Here is a 23,158-nt window from a genome sequence, read left to right on the forward strand (position 1 = left end):
TCACCCCCAACTGCCCTCCCCTGCTGGCCTGATCTCGCCCCCAACTGCCCTCCCCTGACGGCCTGATCGCCCCTAACTGCCTCTGCCTTGGCCCCCACTACAATGGCTTTGTCCGGAGGAAGCTGGACGTCCAGAAGATGGCCAGTCAACTCGGTCTAATTAGCATATTACCCTTTTATTAGAATAGATTATATAGGATAAGATTTCTTAAATGGGGGGAGCCTTTTTACGCAGGAGGAGATGCTCTTGGCAAATAAAAATACATAATCCCTATATCTGGACTGATAGCCAGCCATATGCACTATACTGTCAAAACCAGTCATTAAAAAATTGAACCGCTTTCTTACACCTTACACCAAACAGCTGTTGCCCTTAAAACCCCTCCTCAGCCCCCACTTTAGGTTCTGCCTTTGCAGTTCACCCAGATTAGGTTCTGATTGGTCGGTTTCTATGCCAGTGTCAAAAGCTCCGCCTCCTAGGCAGCCATTGGCTCCTCACAGTTCACCCAGATTTGGTTCTGATTGGTTGGTTTCTATGCCAGTCAGCTTCTCCAGGCCTATCTCTGGGCCTGATCAGAGGGGCAGGGCTGATCAGCAGCTCCTGGGGCTGCTGGTGAGGCCTGGAGAGAAAGAGGGGCAAGGGCTGATCAACAGTTGCCATGGAGGCTGCAGATCAGACCCTGCTTCTCTCTCCGGTCCTGATCCACAGCCCCCGCGGCAGTCAGTGCTGGGTTGCCGCAGCGACTCAGCACTGACTGCAGGACTGACTTCCGGTGTTCAGTCATTCGTTCGGTGGTTTTGGAAGTTACGGACCCTGGCTCTTTATATAGATAGATTTAGGCAATATAACTACTGCCTATAATACACTTATGTTTGTCTACTTTATATTTAGAGGATATAGGTAATTACCAATTATCAAGAGGCACCAACTTTAGTTTCTTATATGTTAGAAGCATCTTCACTTTGCTCAGGCTTATAGCAAAGAAAGAAACTAGAAGCACTTTTACATGAAAAATGCCTAACGCCACTGTAGGTAAGGTTTGAACCAGAATGAAGAAGAGAACGCGTGGTTTAAATGCCGCTTTAGATACATCAGCCATGGAGGTAGTGACCTCTAACAGGGAATGGAGATTGAATGGGCTGAGTGATAGAATTTACATTTAATTCTGATATCAAACACTACCCAAGATTTTCCACTTCCTATTCCTTACCCTATTAGAAAAGGACTGCTTCACATTTATCTTTTTAAGTTTTGACTTTACTTTCGATTTTTTTAAAAAAAAGCAAAAAAGTGTAGAAAACCATTTTGACAAAGCACCCTTAATGTCTCTTATAGTTCCATCTCAAAATTCCTCCATATTACTTCTCATTCATACATCTGTGATTCTATTTGAGATGACTACACAGCAAAACTTGATGCTCAGAGTCTCATCATTTTTTTGTGTGTGATAAATTCTGCCAAGGACAAGTAACAGGAATGCTGCTATTTTTATGGCTACTACAAATAAAAAACAAACAAAAAAACAATTTAACATCCACTAGTGATAGAATTACTAACATGCCAGTGTAGATATACAAACATTATTGATACCAATGTCCGTAATAACTTTTAAATTCAATAATTCTAAGTAATAAGTTTAATAAGTGGTATAATTATATTTCCTATGCATTGCAACTCACCTATTTTCTCTCTTTAGAATGAAGACTTCTTATCACGTATCGGATCCTCAAACACAAGCCCTCAAGCATGAGGGGAAACAGACGATGTTGTACATCTCCTCACCATGAGAGCCTTCCATGTCGCCTTAGACATTACCCTATTAATTTTACTCTTTGATATTTTCTCTAAAAGACTTTAACTTTTCCCTTAATCCAGTCTCTATTTATTTAGGTTCTCCAGCAAGACCTTTCCCCCATAAATCTATTTTCCAAATCTATTTGTCTCTTTTATTCCACTACACCCACACCACTGGGGTAGCTCCCGCCTATCCTCTCAAAACTCTATAGAACTATACCTAAAAGCTGTCTTTTTTTTTCTTTAATTATATAAATCATGGCGATTTAGAGAAAATGGGAATCCACACGCACGATTCCTCCGGTGGAGTCCATTTAAATCCTTAATGGGTTTAACTTTTTTTCTCTTATCAGTAACATCCAGATTCTACTCAGGTTGTGCAACATAGAATTCCTATCCATGAAAAAAAAATTTTTGGCACATATTACTCCTCAGGAGGGCCAAGAAAGGTAATTTCCATGAAAATAACAAAGAACACCACCACTTGCTTTAAGTATCCTGGGAAGCATTACCCTATGCTACTTTTTTAGAGCAATTCAAGCCCTATATGAGCCATATATTTATGGTCCCATAAGACAAAAGTGACTTGCAAAACAAAGTCAGAAAAATGTGCAAAGGAGAAAGGGGAACAACCATAAGTATCTCCACAGCAAAAAAAGCAAAAGCACCCGGGGGGAAATCCATGCGCCAGAGAGAATCCGCCCCTCTCTGCCCTGAGCACCGTGATCTGCATCAGCACAGGCCAGAGGGAGCTTTTCAGAGACTTGATCAGGGATCTGGGGTGGTTGCCATGGAAGTGAACTACTCAGTTTCTTTAGCTCCTGTGCCCCCTCCCCGGGCACTTCTGGCAACAGTAATAGGTTCTTTCCCTTTGTTCAGAAACTGCTCTGGACTGGCCCTGCCTCTTCCCCATGCAGTGCGAGGCCACACTGTCACCAAATTACAGGAGTGGGAGATTTTTCATTCCCATTCCTAAAATTAGACTCTTATTTGCGTGCTAGCACAACAGAACTGGAACCACTTGCTCAAAGGGGTCCCTTCAGTGGTGCTCCAGTTGCCATGGCTCTCAGACCCATTTGCTGAGCCCCAGCCCCGGGGGCAGGCACAGGCCCCTAGGCAGGCAGGCAGGGCACCTTTATTGCTCCTGGGAACCTCTCTCAAATGCTGGTCTCAAGAGGAAGGTAGTTTGGTTTGGAGAGGGCCTCTGGGGCATGGAGGAGATAAGAGTGCTTTCCAAACAGATGCTGGTGCCAGAACACTGGATGAAGGGAACAGATTTCCCGATGGAACTTTTAACAAATGCACTTAATTGACTTTGGCATCTCAGCAAACTTCTTGTTTCAAGTCTCGAGCCCTACAAATGATGCAAAATCGAAACTCAACACAGAAGAGGTGATAATAGTTTTATTTAATAGGTAAAATAGTTTTTACCTCACTGTTATGTCTGAATAGTGACTAGTGTCTTCAAAAGACAGTATTATCGCCCTGACTGGTTTGGCTCAGTGGATAGAGCGTAGGCCTGCGGACCAGAGGTTCCCGGGTTCGATTCTGGTCAAGAGCATGTACCTTGGTTGCCGGCACATCCCCAGTAGGGGGTGTGCAGGAGGCAGCTGATCAATGTTTCTCGCTCATCGATGTTTCTAACTCTCTATCCCTCTCCCTTCCTCTCTGTAAAAAGTCAATAAAATATATTTAAAAAGCCGAAACCGGTTTGGCTCAGTGGACAGAGCGTCGGCCTGCGGACTGAAAGGTCCCGGGTTCGATTCCGGTCAAGGGCATGTACCTGGGTTGCGGGCACATCCCCAGTGGGAGATGTGCAGGAGGCAGCTGATCGATGTTTCTCTCTCATCGATGTTTCTGACTCTCTCTCTCTCTCCCTTCCTCTCTGTAAAAAATCAATAAAATATATTTTTAAAAAAGACAGTATTATCTATAATAAAATCATCAGAATGGTCTTCTGTATCATCCACGTTAAGGTATTTCCTAGCTAAGAGATTTCATTGCAGATTCTGTACATAATCATATGGATGGCACATATTACTCCTCAGTAGCATAGGGTAATGCTTCACTGGATTCTTACAGAGAGAACTAAGCAGGGTGTCTGAATTTGGGCTAAAATATAAAACTTTATGGGTATATACCTTGAAAACTACTACTGTAACTATTTGTGCCCCTACCCGCCTCCCCCCTGCCCCCTCTGACCACATACTGTTAAGTATGACTTTTTCGTGCAAATTTAAGTATATGTGTTTGTACAACCAAACTTTGATTCTAAAGTATTTAAAAAATGTGTCAGAGCGAAGACTTCAATGAATTTTTGCAAATTTAAGAAAAATAGAATATTTCCCTTAAAGCAGAAACAGAATAAATGTTTAAGAAATCTTAGATGGCTAAGCAGATACCATGTTAATTTTTAAGACATGGTTAAAAAAAAGAATTTGACAGTAAGATAAAAACAGACTTAATAAGTTAATACACTGAATTTTATAAATGTCATGAAGTGACTAAAGGAGGCACTGTGTGTGTGCTAGAAAGAACACTGAACAGGCCTACGTCTTGGCCCGAGTTGGCCCTTAATCAGCTGTCTCCTCCCCTCTGAACCTTCTATGCCTTTACTGAAAGAGAGAATTGCCCGATGTAATATGTAAGGCTTTATCCAACTCTGAAGATCTTTATCCACAGAAAGTTTGTGTTTATGTGTAAAAGCATACAGGTAATATAGGTAATAGGTATGTTCCGTTTAAACTTGATATAAAATTCCAAACAGCCAGTGTGGCTCAGTGGTTGAGCCTATGAACCAGGAGGTCATGATTTGATTCCTAGTCAGGGCACATGCTTGAATTGCCAGCTCAATCCTCAGTAGGGGGCATGCAGGAGGCAGCCAATCAATGATTCTCATCACTGATGTTTCTATCTCTCCCTCTCCTTTACTCTCTGAAATCAATAAAAATATAATTTTTAATTTGATATAAAATTCCTTACAATAATTTTACACCATATTGGGTCTTTTATTTCATAAATTCCTACTTATGTAACTGTGCATGACTCTACCTCACTTGATTTAAAAGTTAGTCAAATTTAATAGATAGCAGCTATATTTATTTAAGTAACACGCAATCTTCATTTAGTGCTCATCTCACATTAAATATACACAGAATGGAGCTCACAGACCAGTCTGAGAAGTTTTAGTATTTTGAGAGGTTAGATGCAATTCTTTGAAATATTTTTATAAGTGTAATTTGTAAAACATGTATATGTGTTTAAGAAAGAATACACCTAAGTTCAAGTGATCATTAGTGATCATTTGCACCAACTTTCAGAAAGGACCTTCAGGGATCATTCATGTTGTCACATATTGCAGGATTTCCTGCTTTTTAAAGACCGATTCCTCTCCCATTGTATGTACACACCATATTTTCTTTATTCATCTGCTGATGGACAGTTAAGTTGCTTTCACATCTTGGCTATTATAAATAGTACTGCAGTGAACATGAAATACAGATATCTCTTTGAGATTCTGATTTCAATTCTTTAGGATAAATATCCAGAAGTAAGATAGCTGGATCACATGGTAATATGCCAAGTGAAATAAGCTGTCACAAAAGGATAAATTCCACATGATTCCATTTATATGAGATCTCTGAAATAGTCAAATTCATTGAAAGAAAGAATAGAATGGTGGTTATCAGGGATTGGGGGGAGGGGGAAAGGGGAGTTGATAATCAACATGTATACAATTTCAGTTATGGAAGCTGAATAAGTTCTCGAGATCTAATGACAAACTCATACCAATAGAAAATAATACTGTACTGTACACTTAAAGATCTTTAAGAGGGTAGATCTCATATTGTCTTCCTATCAAAATAAAAAGTTTTTAAAAAAGGCATTTTCTTTTCAAATAATACATATCAAATACCACTGCATTTTCTGAAAATAATGAGACTGTTCTTATTTTAGGACACCTTTGATAACTGTGTTCACAAATTAGAGTTAAGGTATAGCTCAATTGTCTTATAGGATACTCTAGAAACCATGGCAGAGCAAAGAGATCTGTGCTCCCTGGGCAATGGCCTGCCATGGAACATATTAATATTCCATCTACACTTCCTGTGGGCTCCTATGTACCACTGGGTAGAACCAACTCAGTCTTCACTACGTTTTTCTCTCTGTTCTTGCATTTAAACCCTTCATTCTAGGACTTGGCAACTTTGCATGGGTATAAGACTGGACCCAAACTTTATTTACACTCAGGCCTACAAAATTTAAGAGCTGGGTGGAACCTTGTCATGTATAAATTAAGAAATGGAAGCCTTTGCATCTAACCAGAGAGAAATCCACCGCATTTATGACACTCACTTTGCTTATTTTAAAATATGCATAGCTAGGGAAAAGTTGTGACTTTCTTTTCATTATATGCAATTTTATATAAGGAATAAAAATGAGCACGGAGGAGATTTTATCCTCCGGGAAAATGCTTTACATAATTATTCTAAACACTAAATTATCAGCAAAGAAACTGGACACAGCCACAAAAGATATTTGATATACTTGGAATGTCAATTGCCAACTATATTCTTATTCCTATTTATCCAAAGACAAGTGGTCATATTTTTTAAAACTTGGGAACAAAAAATAATTTCTTCTAATCAACTGCACAGTGAGAAAGCTCTTAACTGAAAATCAAGTTTTCAGATATTGAGACTATTTTATGCAGTGACGTTAGCTTGTTGCATTGAATTGACCTTGCAAATCAGCTAACATCATGCAATCAGAAATAGTTTCTGCGGGGAAATCACATAATTATCTCTAATAGTCCCAGTGACGTCTAAGAAATTGCACAGCCTGTGTGTTTTCCAGCCCCAGTCCCAACCCTCCACAAGGATTCCCTTTTATGACTCTCACTGTCTGTTCATTTCAGTGTGTTTCTACCAATAATTGCAAGTGCTGATTCTATCGTATGTATTTTTGCTGTAAATGAAAACACTAACAAGTACCGAAATTTAATGGAAATACTGCTTTTGAACTAAGAGAGAGCTATTGTTTTCTTTGCATATTATTTAAAACAATGGATTTTTCTTTGCATTAAAGTAATTTGGGCACAAACATAGCTGTTTAATTTTATATATTTTTCCATTTTACCATCTCTGATATTAGCAAGAATCTGACTAGAAATGATTGACATCTTTTTTTTTTCCTCTTTATGGTACATATGATACTGGGGCATCTCACATCAGTAACACCTTAGATTCAATAAAACACGATCTTTCCTAGCCACTTCTTGTGGAGAAATAAACAAAACAATGTTTTTTGACAGAAAGTAGCAGAGAATTTTAAAAACATATGCTTGAACACTTTATACCTTGAAAAGTTTTTTAATCTCTTCTACGCTTAACTGTGTAAGTACTATGCATTTAATTACACACACATATCAAGTATAGGTGAAGACTTCTGATTTCTTTTCAAGACCACTAACACTCACATTTGCAGATTTTTAGAAATCAATCTTGTCATCATTTTCACATTTGTAGTCCCTCTTTTTCGTTAAGATAGCACATGTTAGCATTTTGATGTTGGTGCTAGCATTTCCACTCACAGGAAAACTAAGAAACATTCTTTTTTCTCTTTCTTTTCATTTACATTCCCAGTTGCCTCTGAGATGGTATAACCATAGATAGTGTCCATAATCAACTAATTATATTTTTTTCACTTTTGGAACAGGGCCCTAGCACACTCATATAGTGAATCCAATATAAAAGGAAAAATGGCAAAGAAAATTTGAAAATGAAAAGTATAGAAGAGCAAAGAAAAAAAGCTCTACATATACTTTATTCCATGGTACAAATGACCCTTTCAGTCATCATGAGTTTTAACATATGTGTAGTTTGAGAAGGGAGATAAGTAGATGCATATAATTTCATGATTTCTAGCCAGATGGTTGGCCAATGGAAGAAAGAGACAGGCGTTCTCACATGCAGTACCTGATAGCCCAAATCATCATTACTGACCAAAAGTCACTTAAAAAAACAAAACAGGATTAAAAAAAAGACCTAAAATGTCTTTCCTAAGCATATTTGCACTAATGTTTCTATATCTCCTCTTGCACTGTAACCGGTCTTTGTATTTCCATTTAAACCATTTGAGTTTTAATTTTCCCTTAGTCACTTATGAAATAGAAATAATCACCAAAATGTGGAAAGAACAATAGCAACTAAATACTTAAAAAGTTCACTTTCATAAAATATTAAAATACGTTGCTGCCTACATGTCTGTAAAGGGAAGCAACCCAGAATCAGATTTGTTCAACTCCTCACAGAACATTTCCCAAGAACCACCCCCTCAAAGGACCAACATCATTTCACCAAGATATTGGCCATGGAAATAATTTTATAAGGAAAATATGTGGCAGGCAGTACACCCCAGACAAAGCCACACTTTACATTCACCGGGGAAAAGAAATGAGGCCCCAAAGTAAAAACTGTCAATTACTGTCATCACCTTGTTGTGCTGAAAGGTTCAATCATATCACAAAGAACTTTAGAACGTGCTAATTTAATTAAAACATGACAGCTTCAATGTACCTAAGCTTTCCCTACCTCACAAATTAGCAAAATTTTTCTTTAAATACAAGCCCCTTCTCTATCTTCACCAACGACATGCATAATGTATATGAGCAGTGCTATCAAAGTACTTTCTATTTCCTTTCATTTTTCTTTTCTTCTTCCTTCCAAAATTACTTTACATTCTTATTTCAGACATCTGCATCTTTTATTGTCACAGTTTAAGAACCTGCATAATAGGATGGTCATTATGAAAAGTAATCACACTCCACACTGATGAATGACTACTTACAAAATGATTTCTATCATTTAAAGGAGAAAATGTAATTGAGACTTCAAACTCCAAATAAAATGCTACAACTCAAATGACACTGACTAGCTATGAGCTTCTGGAAGTCACCCACCTGGGGCAGCATGCGATTCTCTTCCTCCAGCTGTCTTACTCTTGCCTCCAGCTGCCTAACATAGGACAAGGTTGATTCTAAAATTGAAAAGAAAGAACTCACATTATACACACAGGTCTTGTTCGGTGCACTGTCAGGATATTTCTGGCTTGATTTATTCAAATCAGGTAGTGACTACAAATCTGTTATTTAAAAAAATTAAAGAAAAGAAAAAAACAACAAGTTTCCTCCCCAGAAAAAAACAATAACAGAAGCTATTGAAACTACAAGCAGTTTGAACAACTGGACAATGTTAAGGAGAATTCGAGAAATTTATATAGGTGGTAAGATTGTAGGCTTTTGCGCACCATGTAGCCCTCAGAACATTAGACATCTTGAAGACAGCTGTTTCTTCTTTTCGACTTATTTTGTACATTTTAGGCTTTCAATGAGCTGCACCACGCATAAGACTTTCGTAATGTTAATTATAACCAAAATAAATTACAAGGTCATATTAAAAATAGAAAATAATATTTCAAATATCCAGTTCCCTTCATTATACCAATACATATTTCAAGTGTTAAGACCAACATTTTGTTCTTGTCACAGATCTACAGATATTAAGACTGTAATTCAAAGAATGGCTATGAAAGGGCTAAATAATTAGAGTTAGGCTGAATTTTGACTGTCATTTTGGCTGTGTGTGACAAAGACCCAAGTTTCCCCAAAATCTCCAGGTTCACCAGGGGCAGACTTGAAATTAATTCTTGTTTTAATTTCATCACAAACTCAGGTGTATACTGAGCTCACAGTCAGCATCATGCTTTTCCTGTTCCCTAGTGAAACTCGAAAGTTCACAGCTTTACATCAGGAAAGGGATTTCATTTTGAGGAACAATCTGACAGTGATATTTTTCATAAAAGTGAAAGTATTTAAGCACATCATAGAGAACACAGCTGCCATTCATTACCCAAGAACAAACATTTCAGGTAAATGTACATAACACAGAATCCAGAGCATGTCTGCAGAGTTAGCATTAAAGTAGCAGATCGTCCTCGGTGCAAGTAAGAGGCAAGTGTTTGGAGCCCCTAACAGCCTCAACGTAGGATGAATATTGATGCAAATTAATACCTTAATCTGAAATTCATCATGAAAATGCTATAATTTTTATATGGAAATTGATTACATGACCTCAATTTCATATTTGTGACCTCCAAATCAACATTTTATTTTCTTAGAATACATAAGAACCTCCAGTCCATAATTCACAAATGTAGCACCTAAGCTCATCCCTGACCACTTTACACAAGCCTGTTTTCACAAATATTTGCAGAAAGTCATTATGGCTGACATGAACATAACCACCCACTGATCTCACACCAATGGAGAACATAGCCTTAAGCGATCCTCATACAACAGGAAAACACAAGAGGAAGGAAACTGAAGACATTTGCTAGAAATATGCTCTCATTTTTTAGCTCAATGAAATGTTAAGAGTTTGCTTTATAGATTCTTCCAAATGGAAAAAAAAAGCATAAGGCATAAATGAATAACCAATGTATTGATTTCATGAATCTGCTTTACTCTAGCAAATGAATAAGTAATTTGCGGATCAAGATGTGAATGTAGATGCCTGATTTACAGTTTTGCAAGCCCCACTTTCAACTCTACAAAAACAGCCACTTAAGAAGAGCCATCCAAGTGAAAAGTTGTCCAGAAATATTCTATTTAAACCATGAACAAACACATTTCTTTTCTTTGTCCACAATTTACATCTTACCTTTATTGTCCCTATACTACACTGTGCTTGAGGCTGTAATACTTAAAGCAGCTGAAATGACTCTATACAGAGTGCTTCAGGTGATATTTGAAAAATGACACTAAATGGATTTTAATTCAGTTCGGTCTCTTTCATCTATTTCTCTTTTTTAAAATCTTTGCAGTTTACATATTTGATGTGATGCTTTCACTAAGTTTCCACTTATATTTCAAAAGTTACATCAGTATAAAAAAGGGGGGGAGTAAATTCCTGAATTTGGAAAACATTCCTTTCTCCAATTTTCAATGTCAAATTACAGTAGGTGAAGTTCAGAGCTTTGTTTCAAAGCATTCACTGCAAATATAGGAAAAGCTAGGGAATATTTTACACAGGTAAAATAATGGAAAAAATTAGCTTTATGATAAAGACAAAGCTAAGAGGTGTTGTGAGTTCATTCATTCAAAAAATATTTATTGTGGCACCGATTTTTTTCAGGTACTACTGCTCTAGAGTTGGGATGAAAAGATGACCAGCTATTGTAACTCTTAGGTTCCTCAGAGCACAAATTCCACTTTAGGATTCCATGCCCATATGCTGTGATCCAGAAGGCCCTGCTGTTCCAGGCTCAGCCCTAAGTCTCTGCTGCAATTACCACTATAGGTTGAAGGGATAGAACATGAGAAAACTTCTGGGGGTGGGAAGAAAACAGGAAGAATAGCTGATCTGCATGCATAAATAAGAGAACTCATGCTGTTAGTTGTTTTATTCATCAGGAAACTGATTATATAATCATTAAGTGGGAGTGGAATAGACAAACATTTTTCTAAAATATACTGTGAGGTCATCACTGAGCCCCCGAATCCCTTTATGAAGAGACACTGGGAAAACCACCCAATCCTTTGGGAAGTGAGAGAAAAACAAATACTTCTTTTGTTAATCCCTTAGGGTTTCAAGGTTTATTTGTTATTGCACCATAAGCTAGCTAAGCCTAACTATCAGTACATAAGGAATAATGGGATAGAAAATATGTAAACATTTGTAAATAAAACATAATAGGATGAGGTATAAGAAGCTCCATACTTTCAAAATATTCACATCATAATCCCCGTCCTCATCCTAGGTGATCATTATTTAAAAAACTTGAAATCTTGTGTGTGAGAAAGGAGCCCCTTCTGACCCAGAGGGACATATCTGGCCATATCTGCTGCAGTGCCTTCCCTGTGCTGCTGCCTTTTTCTTCCTTCCTCAGGGGACTTCCAGAGAGAGTGGTGCCAACTGTAAAACAGCTGCTCTTCCATTGCTCTTCCACAGCACCCGGAGAATGTGGAGCCCGGTTGTGCACTGACCTGAGAAAAGTGTCTGACAAAGACTGGCATTCTTTCTACTTATAAAGTACACTCACTCGCACACACAACTGCGTTAGGATATCCTATCATTGAATTGATCCTTATGCTTTATACCAGTGGCTCATAGCTGGTAACACTGAGATTTCAAAATGCCATTTTGGCTTTCAGAATTCTGAGAATGAGCATTTCTCACCCTGAAAAACAGCCAAATACTGAGCTAGGCAACAAATAAAACAATAAGGTCAGATGAAATTCAGTGCTAAAGCATGTGAAACAGCAGTACAAAAGGAGAGCAGTATCGGTCATAGTTCTTCGAAGGAGAAACCTGAGCTTAATGGATCAACAGCAGTTTGATAGCCAGAGAGATGGGAGTGGAGCCACAAGATGGACAAGGGCTGGAAGCCAGGAATAATCCTGTTGTAAACAGGGAGAGAGGGGAGTCACAAGGAGGAAAAGGGAAACACTGGGAGCAAAAGGAGGAAAGGCCAGGCTCTCCCACAGTCAGGATCTGAAAATCCAATGTCAAGACACTTATACAGGCAGTGATTTTAATTTCCCCCAAAGTTATTCTATTTCTCTTTCCACCGGGGAAACCTATGGACAGCTACACATTAGAAAAGCAAGTTAAGCAAATGATACCAATGTGAAAATCCAACCACGTTCAAGATGTTCTTTGGGTAAATCTTGTGCATATTTTCAGAGCAGAAACAATTTCTCTGCATTTATCTCACTTCTATTTGACTACATATAAGTCTACAGCACCTCTTGCAATTAAACAAATGTAAGAAACAGTCATAAGAATTCCACTAAATTCATGTCTTCTAAATGATTCCAATTTTAGAACCGGAGTGCACCTTAGAGATTTCCTCACCCAATCTGTCCTCAATCCCCTGCTCATTTGGTAAATGAAAGAATAAAGCCCGGAAGGCAGTGAACTTGGCCTAACACTGGAAATCAATCAAATATATTCAAAAGATCTTGTTTCATTGCTGGGTCATCATAGTTATTCCCATCTTGGATCTTCTAATCATCACTATCTCCAGCTTCTTGCATAGATAAATTCTAAGTTCTCTCTTTTTCTTCCCCTGTTTAGATATTCTGAAAGGATATTTACATTTACAATAGCGTGATATTTCCCTTAGACAGATATCCTGCACTTGATTTCACTTCAGTTTACTCGCAATACATTCGTTCATACAAAGTAGCTCAGCTTTTTCGTCTGCTAGATCGAAAATTCTCTGATCAAAATATTAAACCCTCGTATTTCCCCTTGGTTTGTAAAGTGGTGTTTCCCTCTGTAGGCAAACACCCATCCTTAAAACCACCCATGAAAGACTCTAATTGCTGTACATAAAAGGTTTATTGTTGGTAATTGCAACTGTCTAAGGTTTGTCAAACTTCTGAGTGGTTTTGATTAGACAAAATGCTGTCTGGTTGCCAAAATTTCAGGGAAGAAAATAAAATCTGGTGATGGTCCATTCCAAGATAAAATACAGCATTTGGAAGAGTGTAAAAGAGAACAAGCATTTGGAGACTACAGTAGCCAGAGGTTTACAGATGTAAGTTTTTTTGTGGCTAAGAGTCAGTCCCCTTGGGCCAGAGAGAGTCCAATGGACTGACTTCAAATCCGGAGGCAGTCTCTTCATTCAACCCCAAACTCTAAAGACACCAATTGCATTAATCCCAAATTCATCCCACCATCCACAGGCTCTACACATTACAAAGAAAACTACTTCAGAATTATATTTCAAAAATTATTACTGTTCCAACTAAAAGTGTTTTCTCTTCCTTCCTCAGGCAAGCAAAGATTAGCCTCCTACTTCAAATTGATATTAGCTCCAGAAGTATAAGTGATTACATTTCTCACTATAATTTGATACTTTTTTTTTAATCTTGCTGGGATCAGCATTTTCAGATTTGCCTGGATATTTAACTCAGACAGCTTTATTGACAGAGAATGAGTCAGGTACCGCTCCAGTCTATTATCTGCAAAACTAATACTACTCTTCTCCAACCCTTCTTTCTGTGCCTGCCTAAAAGAAATATGAGGTAGCTATTTGCTATCCAACTCCTCCCATGTTCCTGGTTATTTACTGTCCTCAAATTCTCTTGGCTCTAGGTCTCTGCCTATACCTCCCCTGGCCAAATACTCAATCCACTCTGCCTAGTCCAGAACTTCTTATGCATGGTATGAAAAATAGCTTTCTAATAGATAAACTATCCAATGATTGGAAAATATGATCATGTACTTCATGTTAATAGAGGTGTTCAGAGAAAGATCAATGAGATTCTGCCAAGATTTCTATCCGTATATGCTGTTGGGCTGATCCCTTTAACTCTGAAGTTCAATAATTCTACAATCTTCAATTCTTCCCACTCCATGGGTTTCTTTTAGTTTTCCTTATTCTTAACTCATTTGTCAACGCATCATATATTGAGTGACTTATGATGACATCTCTTTATTTACTTAGGTTATTTTCATGTCTTAATTTTTCTAACAAATACTTGCTTTACTTTGATATCAAGACTTCTTCACTCAATAGTGACTACCTGCTGTGTGCTAGATACTGTTCTAGATACTGGGGACATGGCAGCAAGTGCGGTCTGTGCACTGATGGAGTTCACATTCCAGTGGGGAAGATGGACCATGAAAAGCAAATAGGATATTTTGTGAAGGCGACATGTGCAATAAAGACAACAAAACAGAGTCCTAGTCTAGAGAGGTTTGGGGAAGTGCAGCTGCATTACGGAACATGGCCTGGGAAGAGCTCTCTGAGGACTTAGATCTGAAATAGGCCAACTATGCAAAGATATTGGAGAAAAGAGTTTCCGGCAGAAGGAATGATGAGTGCACAGGCATTGAAGACTCGGATCCTGGAATCCAGTCAAGAAGAGGCAAGTGACAGCAGTTGGAGACGGAGATATTTGTCTTGTCACCTTCCTCCGCTGCTTAAATTTTTAAAACCTTGTGCTCTTTTTGGCTGTTTATACTTAGACCTCGACTTAGACTCCTAGATTATTATTTTCTTCCTTGTGACAAAACCCCTAGCCTATGTTTGGCTGCACTTCCTCACACACCCACGTCCCATCCATTGGGAAATTCTACTGACCCTACCTCTAAAATATCCCGAGAATCCAACCTCACAGTAGTCTCCTAACTGGTGTCTCTGCTTCTATTCTTGCCTCCACCCCCAAGTCTATTTTCATTCAAAGTCTATTTCAAATCCATAGCAGCCAGGGTTTTCTATCTAAACACTAAGTCTGAACATCATTCTCCATGCAAAACCCTACAGTAGCTCACTGTTTTTGCACCACATAAGAGCCAAAGTCCTTAAAAAGTCCAGCAGAGCCCACACACTCTGGCCACCTGGTACCTCTCCCACGTCATGCCATCACACCCTCTGCTCAAGCCACGCAACCTCCTTTCAGTTTTTGAACACCCAAACATGGTCTAGCTTCCTGAAATGCTCTTCCCCCAAATAGATGCTAACTTCCTCACCTCCTACCCGTCTGTTCAAATCTCAGCTTCTCAATGAGACTCACCAAGTCCACCTCATTTAATCCTGCAACCTGCCCCCATCTCCTACCCATACTCATGATTTCCCTTTAGCCTGTTGTACTTGTCTCCTTCAAAATCCTCGATCACTTTGTTCATGTTATGTTTATTGTGTAAAATACTTCTCCCCATCAGAATGTAAACTCCACAAAGCAGGGGTCTTTGTTGTATGAGTGATGTACTCCACATGCCTAAAATAGTGTATGGCACAAAGAAAATGTATTGAATGAGTCAACCAATAAATCAGTTATGTAGATAGTGCCCTGAAAGGAAATATTTCATAGTATAGGTCCCTTCAATCACTCATGGAAGACAGATCAATATTTAAGTGGAGCCTAATATCAATTCTGTTGTGCCATTTGAAAAACATTCTTTGGTACATTAAACTTTGGATACAGACTTCCTCAAATTATGTCAGATCAAATCACTGGTAGATCATTTCAATAAGAAATCTGAAATGGGCTTTCATCACATTCCAAAAAATATGTGCGTGTGTGTTTGTATACAGTTGGGAGGGAAAGAGAGGGAGAAGGAGAGAGCAGAAGGGGTGTTGAAAGCAAAGAGAGATAAAAACAGTTGTGGGGGTGCAAAATATGTTTCTACCACTAATATCTTAGAATATAATAGAAAGGCCCTTCAGCTGGATATCTACTTACTAAGGTTTCCTTTGGGTTACAAATACCCACTGGAAGGGATGTGAATTTCACCCAGTCTCTTCCCAGCCACTCCCTGCGAGGTTGCACTGGGGGCCAGGAGAAAGCACAGGTGGGGAGCCCTGGGCAGGTGTTGATTGGCGGGAGTGAGGGGCTCAGAGCTGTCCAGAGCCACCTCAGAAGGGCATGGGCAGTGGTCCACATCAAAATAGGATATTTCTTTGTGAAGAGAAAAATAATCTCACATTTCAAAGGAAAAGAAAACAGAGCAATGTGCTGTCCTAGTTTACATCAAATTAGAATGAAGGCTATAAATATCGAATCATTTTCCAAGAAGACTTTGACAATAAAAAAAACAATAAAAAAGTGTGATTCTACTAACCATGTAAGTGCTATATTTTTTAAACAGTCAGATTTTGTTTCATTTACTATTTTCTAGAAGAGTAAACAGTTAAATGGACATTGAAATTCAATGATTTTAGTATAAATCAATCAAGAAATCAGGAAAAAAAATCGGGGTCTGTGTCCTAACATTTGTATCAGAAAATAATCACCATAAATTTGTTTAAGTCCCTCCTCTTCCCAAACAAAAGTGTTTTTAAAATGGAAGAAAATGGCATTCTGTTGCATGTTTGCTATCGGCCACCTGCACCTACTCCTTGTGAACTGGCACCATTTCTCCCTAAGTTACAGACTGCACATGGCAAGGCCCCTTAACTCTTTTCTGAGCAGCCCTATGACCAGCACAGAGCTGTGAGCTAGAAGGTGTTCAATAACTTATTGTCGACGGAGCGAATGAACAAATGTCTGCCACTGTTCCCAACTGCTTTGGCTGCTACTCAGAGTTCTGTGCCCCCAGGACAGGCAAAAGCAGTTAACTCAAAATGCAGTCAGTTTTACCCAGAAAGCACACAACGACAAGCAATCTAAAATGGAGTCTGGTTTTCAGGAACTTTTTATGCCCTAAAATTGCCTTCACTTTTACTATTTCCTTTGAAAGCACCAGCTCTGCAAGAAGGTACTAGGTAAATAGCAATAAATTGGACGAAAGGACTGAGAACTATAGGGAAACTATTTCAAACTCTGAAGAGCTGTTTAACACGAATACCATTTTCACAGCTATTTGGGGTTAAAATGTGTCTTTCCACTGTGACATGGCTGCTGTTGTCTTTTCCCAGGGAAAATAACTGCCTTTCCCAAGGCCAGAGGATAAAAAATTGATGTCATTTTAATAAACGTAACAATTTTCTTAAATGTATGTGGCCCCCTTCTAAGCGCCTCTGTTCATATTGTCAGTGAATGCACAAGGAACTAAATCTGTAAAACAAGTTTTCAAGAGATAGTAAACCTATAAAAATGTATTTTCTGTTAGGAGAGTTATTTTAAATTTTTATTTTTAGATGTTTTTAAAATCCTATAGATAGTTGTTTTTTACTGTCATACTTTTCAGCAAAATAAAAGTTTTATCAAATTATACAACAAAGCATCATTAGTTTAGATTCCATCAATTGGGAATTCATAAAAATGTCATTGAATTTAGCCCTTAGATACTGTCTGCACTACTATGAAACACACAGTGTAACAATTCAGAAATAGTTCCCCTACATAAGAAAGCGAAGTTTTCCCAATGTTTGAGCATTATATATCCGCACATAGAGTAACGTGAATAAATGATGGACAGATCTAGTTAGTTAAGATATACAAAATGGGAAAGACCGTATATTTTGAAACCTTTTTTTTTTTTGTATATTCACTATTTTGGTATATTTTTCAACAAGTACTTTATAATCACAGTCACTTAACGTATATTTATATTGAGCACTTACTATGTACTAGATATTCCACTGAAAATAAACAAAAAGGGCTCCTCCACTCAAGGAAAATTCTAAAAAGGAAGACATACAGCCAGACGTGTACACAGACACATAAATAAGTACACTATTTCCCTGAACACCTCGCCCCCTATCACTTTAGCTTAGATGTAGATGATCAGTGAAGATCTGGGGCATCCAAGATGAAACCTGAATATAAAGATCTGGAATGAGCTTTCCAAAGACCAAGAATAGAATTTGCAAAGTCCCCAGCTTAGAATGAGCCTGAGGCACTCCAAGCACAGAAAGAAGGCTGCAATGACCAAAGTGGAGTGAAGAGAGTGAAGGGAGAAGGGAGAAAGTCAAGTTGGAACAGGAAGAAGTGACAAAATCCACGGTGTCAATGGACCAATGTAAGCAGCTAGCACTTTGTATGATCCTGAGTTGGGGATGTTTGGAAAGGGGGAGTGGGTACCTTATATTGACATCATCTGATTTATACCCTACCATGATCACCCCAGCTGCTGTGGAGGTCAGAGAAAAAAGGAATAAGAGTGAAGTTGGGGTGATCATTGAGGGAGCGGCTGTAGGAGATGGGCTGAGATGACTGTGGGTTGTCAATGAGCTAGCAGTGGTGCAGAGAAGTGGCCCCATTCAGTATGTCTCCTAGAGGAAGAGACAACAAGGCAGATGTAGACAGTGGATGTGAAGTGTCATGAAAAGCAGCATCAAACAGAATGGCTACATTTCGGAATGAACCAATAGAGCAGCGGTTCTCAACCTGTGGGTCGCGACCCCTTTGGGGGTTGAATGACCCTTTCACAGGGGTCGCCTAAGACCATTGGAAAACACATATATAATTACATATTGTTTTTGTGATTAATCACTATGCTTTAATTATGTTCAATTTGTAACAATGAAATTGGGGGGCATAACAAGATGAGGAACTGTATTAAAGGGTCGCGGCATTAGGAAGGTTGAGAACCACTGCAATAGAGGATGATGGCAGCAATTGTAAGATGGAGCAGGATTAGGATTTGAAATCCAGCATTCAACTTCATTCATGTTAGTTAGGCTTAATATTTCCACTAGGTATCTAAGGCAACATACAGAGTAGGCAGTTAAATATACAAGTCTGGAGTTCAGAGAAATGATTTGGGGGGTTGGTTGAAATGTGAAAGTCAACAGCAGAGAGCTGTTGTCAAAAGAAAGCATGGGGGACAGTGCAGGGTTCGAGTACAGAAGCCTGGAGGAGCAGAGCCACATGGCAGACGCCTTCTGCAATCCCCTCCTCCCCAGCCTGGGTCTCTGAAAGGTGAACAAACACCCAGCCTCCCTTGTAGACATTGACACAGACCTTGTATTTTCTGTTTGGGTACATTTAATGATCTCTCTCTCTCTCTCTCTCTCTACCTCTGTTTCATTTCATTCTTATATCCAATCCTCCCATTTTCTTGTTTATCACCTGCTGCTCCCTTTTAGCACACCTCTCTTAATTCTTCTTCATTTGGGAGGAGTGAAGAAGTGAAGTAAAGCAGTGACCAAGAGTGTTGGCTCTATTTCATTTTAACTCATTGGACATAATATTGAAGTAGATGATCTTTAAGACTCTTTTAAGATCCACAATTTCTCAAATGATCATGCATTTTACAATAATCTTTATTAATGGTTTAAGTGCTAAAGGCAGCTTAAATAGAATTTCTAACAATATATGTATGTTATGTTTCCATTCTTTCACTCTTCACTAAACAAACATTTATAGAACATCAGCCATGCACAAGGCTTTGGGGAAGCAGAAAATATTGAAGACAATGTTGTAATATTCCAAAAAAGCATACCCATGTGATAGACACACACCAGTTCTGACTATGGCAGATAACATGCTTATCTGAGGCTTGCTTACATTAAATACTACTCTTTAAAAATATCTCTACAGATTTATCTCTTAAATGCTGTATAATTAGAAAACTCTTTTCAATGAAGAAAGTTATCAGGTTAAGAAAAAAATGTTTCTTAATTTAAATGTTTCTTAAATGTTTAAAGAAATATTAGTTGATGTTAATTGTTGAGAACAAATTACTGTATGCTTACAAAAAATGAGTCAAAAAACTTTAAAAGCACTAATTAATCTAAGCATTTTATGTGATGATAGTATTCAAACTCAACTTATCAATTTTACTAGTGGCAGAAAAAAAACACCCTGATATCTATAATAATAAAAACATAATATGCAAATTGACTGAACAGCCGAACAGCGAACTACCATCCAGACGTCCTTCCAGACGAAGCTGGGGCTGTGAGGGCCGAGGCAGCTGCCGTGGCAGGCAGCTGCTGCGGCAGCGAGGGCCTACTCTTGCACAAATTTCGTACATAGGGCCTCTAGTAAGAAATAAATCTCAAAAGTCCCATTAAATAAGACAACACAAAGCGACTGTTTCTCATGTCCTTTGATTTTGGAGATACTTTACAATAGTGTAGCAGGGAGAGCACATTTGTCCAGGAAAATTCCTGCTGACTTTGAAGTTCACTTGGGTTCTTCTAAATTCACAGGCATTCGATCATTTTGTCTTCATAAAACAGTTTCTAAGCAACAACAGACTAATCTATTTGGTCAAGCAAGTAAATCAGATGACACAAATAATGGCTAATAACTTTAATTTGATTTATCATATAACAATAACCTTTCTTAATTATCACCTGAGAATATGTTTTTATTGATTTTTAGAGAGAGAGAGAGAGAGAGATAGAAACATCAACCAGTTGCCTCCCATATGTTCCTTGACCAGGGATTGAATCTGCAACCAAGGTGTGTGCCCTGACTAGGAATAGAATCCACAACCTTTTGATGTACAGAACAACACTCCAACTAACTGAGCCACCTGGCCAGGGCATATATCAAGCACTTTGATAAAAAGGCATATGCATTTTTCACACACATTAATGCATTTAATCCTCACTGCAAAAGTAAGAAGTAGATTATTATCACTGTCTTAGACATGAAAGACTGAAGGCTTAGAAATGTTGAATAACTCCTCAAAGTTACAAAGCTAGTAGAGTTCAATTCTGGAACTCAACCTGAGGTCTGATCCAGAAAAGTCCAACATTTGCAGCATTATGAATAAGTCTCACTACTAGAGAACATAGACCCCGTGAAGAGACAGAGTGAAGGCCATATCAAGCAATTATCAAAGAATCTGATCAGCACCAATAGTCTGATGGACTTAAATTATCTTCTTATACTTGAGCACTATGCCATCACTCAATCGATTCATTTGTTAAAAGAATAAAAACTGTATTTTTCCTAAGATGCAGATAACTACGTAATTTCTCCAGTTTATATGGTAGTGACTTCAAGTAACCAAGAGTCAGCCTAAGTTAAAATAGCAAGCTTCATAGTCACCACCAACCAAACCATCCCAAGGGAGGTGGGTGGATAAGCTAAGTCAATAATGGGCTTAATAAACGAAGATGGCTGTTCACAATGCAACCTTGGGAAAATTTCACAAACTTGTTATAACCCAAGTCTCAGAAATCTATGGGCTTAGAAAAAAATGATGGACAAAAACAAAGGGCAATTTATTTTGGCTTGTAAATGTCTAATTTTAGTTTTCAAAGCAGCTGCTTTCCTGAATCTCTCCTGGATTCTCTTCCTGACATCAGGGGAACCAAGTTAATGTTCACTATGCTTAATTTAATGCTGTCAACATTCTTCCTGGTGGTAACAAAAGAGAACTGGATGCATATAATCCAACAGAGGTAATCACAGGCATTTGGAGAGAAGTTGGTTATAAATATTAACTATCTCAACATACTGTATTTAAAGTAATCACCCATGTCCACAAAATCCTATGGATTCTGCAAGTATTTATCAATACTTCTAATACATGAGAACCTGGAGTGGATACAATAAACTTCTACACCTAAAATAACAGTAATCTTCAATTAATGGTTTCTCAAGCTCCCTACAGCCTGAAATTATACACACAACAATCGAGAGGATATTTTAAATTCATTTTGACCATACAATGAACCTATTAAATTCTGTCCTGCTAATACTAATTTTCAGATTGATTATAAAATAGCATTCTTAAATCAATGATTTTTATTCACCCTTGAAAAATACAAGAGTGTTTTGTTTTGTTTTTAACTTTCAAAGCAGATGAAATTGAAAATCTTTAAGTTTTCACTTGAGTTACCTCTTGTCAGAGCATAGTCATTCTGTTTAGGGAAAACCTTAAATTATAAATAGGAACCGTGTAAATCAACAAGCAAAAGAAGGAATAAAATACACTGTGAACACCATGTTCCTTAAAGAAGGGACTGTATTTTATTCCTCCTTATAAACCACTAGAGGCCCGGTGCACAAATTCATGCACCAGAGGGGTCCCTCAGCCTGGCCTGCGGGATCGGGCCAAAACCGGCTCTCTGACATTCCCTGAGTGGTCCCGAATTGTGAGAGGGTGCAGGCCAGGCCGAGGGTCCCCACTGGTGCACAATTAGGGCCGGGGAAGAACCCGGGAGGTTGGCCAGCCACGTAGGGACCATGGGAGGGTTCAGGGCGTGTCCGGCCCATTTCACTCAGTCCCGGTCAGCAAGCTAACCTACTGGTTGGAGCATCTGCCCCCTGATGGTCAGTGCACATCATAGCAACTGGTCAACAGGTCGATTGTCTGCCTCCTGGTGGTCAGTGCACATCATAGCAAGTGGTTGAGCGGCCTTCCCATACCATTAGCATATTATGCTTTGCTTGGTTGAATGGCCAACCGGATGACCAGACACTTAGCATATTAAGCTTTTATTACATAGGACTAGAGGCCCGGTGCACAAAAATTTGTGCACTCGGGAGGGGAAGGGGGGGTCCCACAGCCCGGCCTGTGCCCTCTCGCAGTCTGGGACCCCTCGGGAGATAAGGACCTGCTAGCTTAGGCCTGCTCCTGGGTGGCAGAGGGCAGGCCCAATCCCTAGGTGCAGCCTCTGGTCGGGCTCAGAGCAGGGCTGATTGGGGAGTTGGGGCGCCGCCCCCTGTCATGCACAGAGCAGGGCGCACTGGGAGGTTGCGATGCCACCCTCAGTCACGCTCAGGGTAGGGCTGATTGGGGGGTTGGGGCACCGTCCCCTATCACACTCAAGGCAGGGTCGATGGGGAGGTTGTGGCGCCACCCCCTGTGACGTACAGAGCAGGGCCAATCAGGGGGTTGGGGCGCTGCCCCCTGTCATGCACAGAGCAGGGCCCATCAGGGGGGTTGGGGCTCCGTACCCTGCAGGGCCAATCAGGGGGTTGGGGCGCTGCCCCCTGTCA

The 23,158-nt window shown here is 39.1% G+C and overlaps 1 protein-coding gene across 1 annotated transcript in view; it reads right to left on the minus strand.

The window, feature by feature from the left end:
- Positions 1-23,158, minus strand: part of CCDC85A (coiled-coil domain containing 85A) — a 179,754-nt gene that overhangs the window by 30,836 nt on the left and 125,760 nt on the right. Inside the window, exon 4 of the mRNA XM_014532005.1 lies at positions 8,756-8,832. Coding sequence (XP_014387491.1) covers positions 8,756-8,832 — 77 coding nt within the window. The remainder of the gene's footprint in view (positions 1-8,755; positions 8,833-23,158) is intronic.

The sequence above is a fragment of the Myotis brandtii genome, unplaced genomic scaffold (assembly GCF_000412655.1).
Source record: "Myotis brandtii unplaced genomic scaffold, ASM41265v1 scaffold84, whole genome shotgun sequence".
NCBI lineage: Eukaryota > Metazoa > Chordata > Mammalia > Chiroptera > Vespertilionidae > Myotis > Myotis brandtii.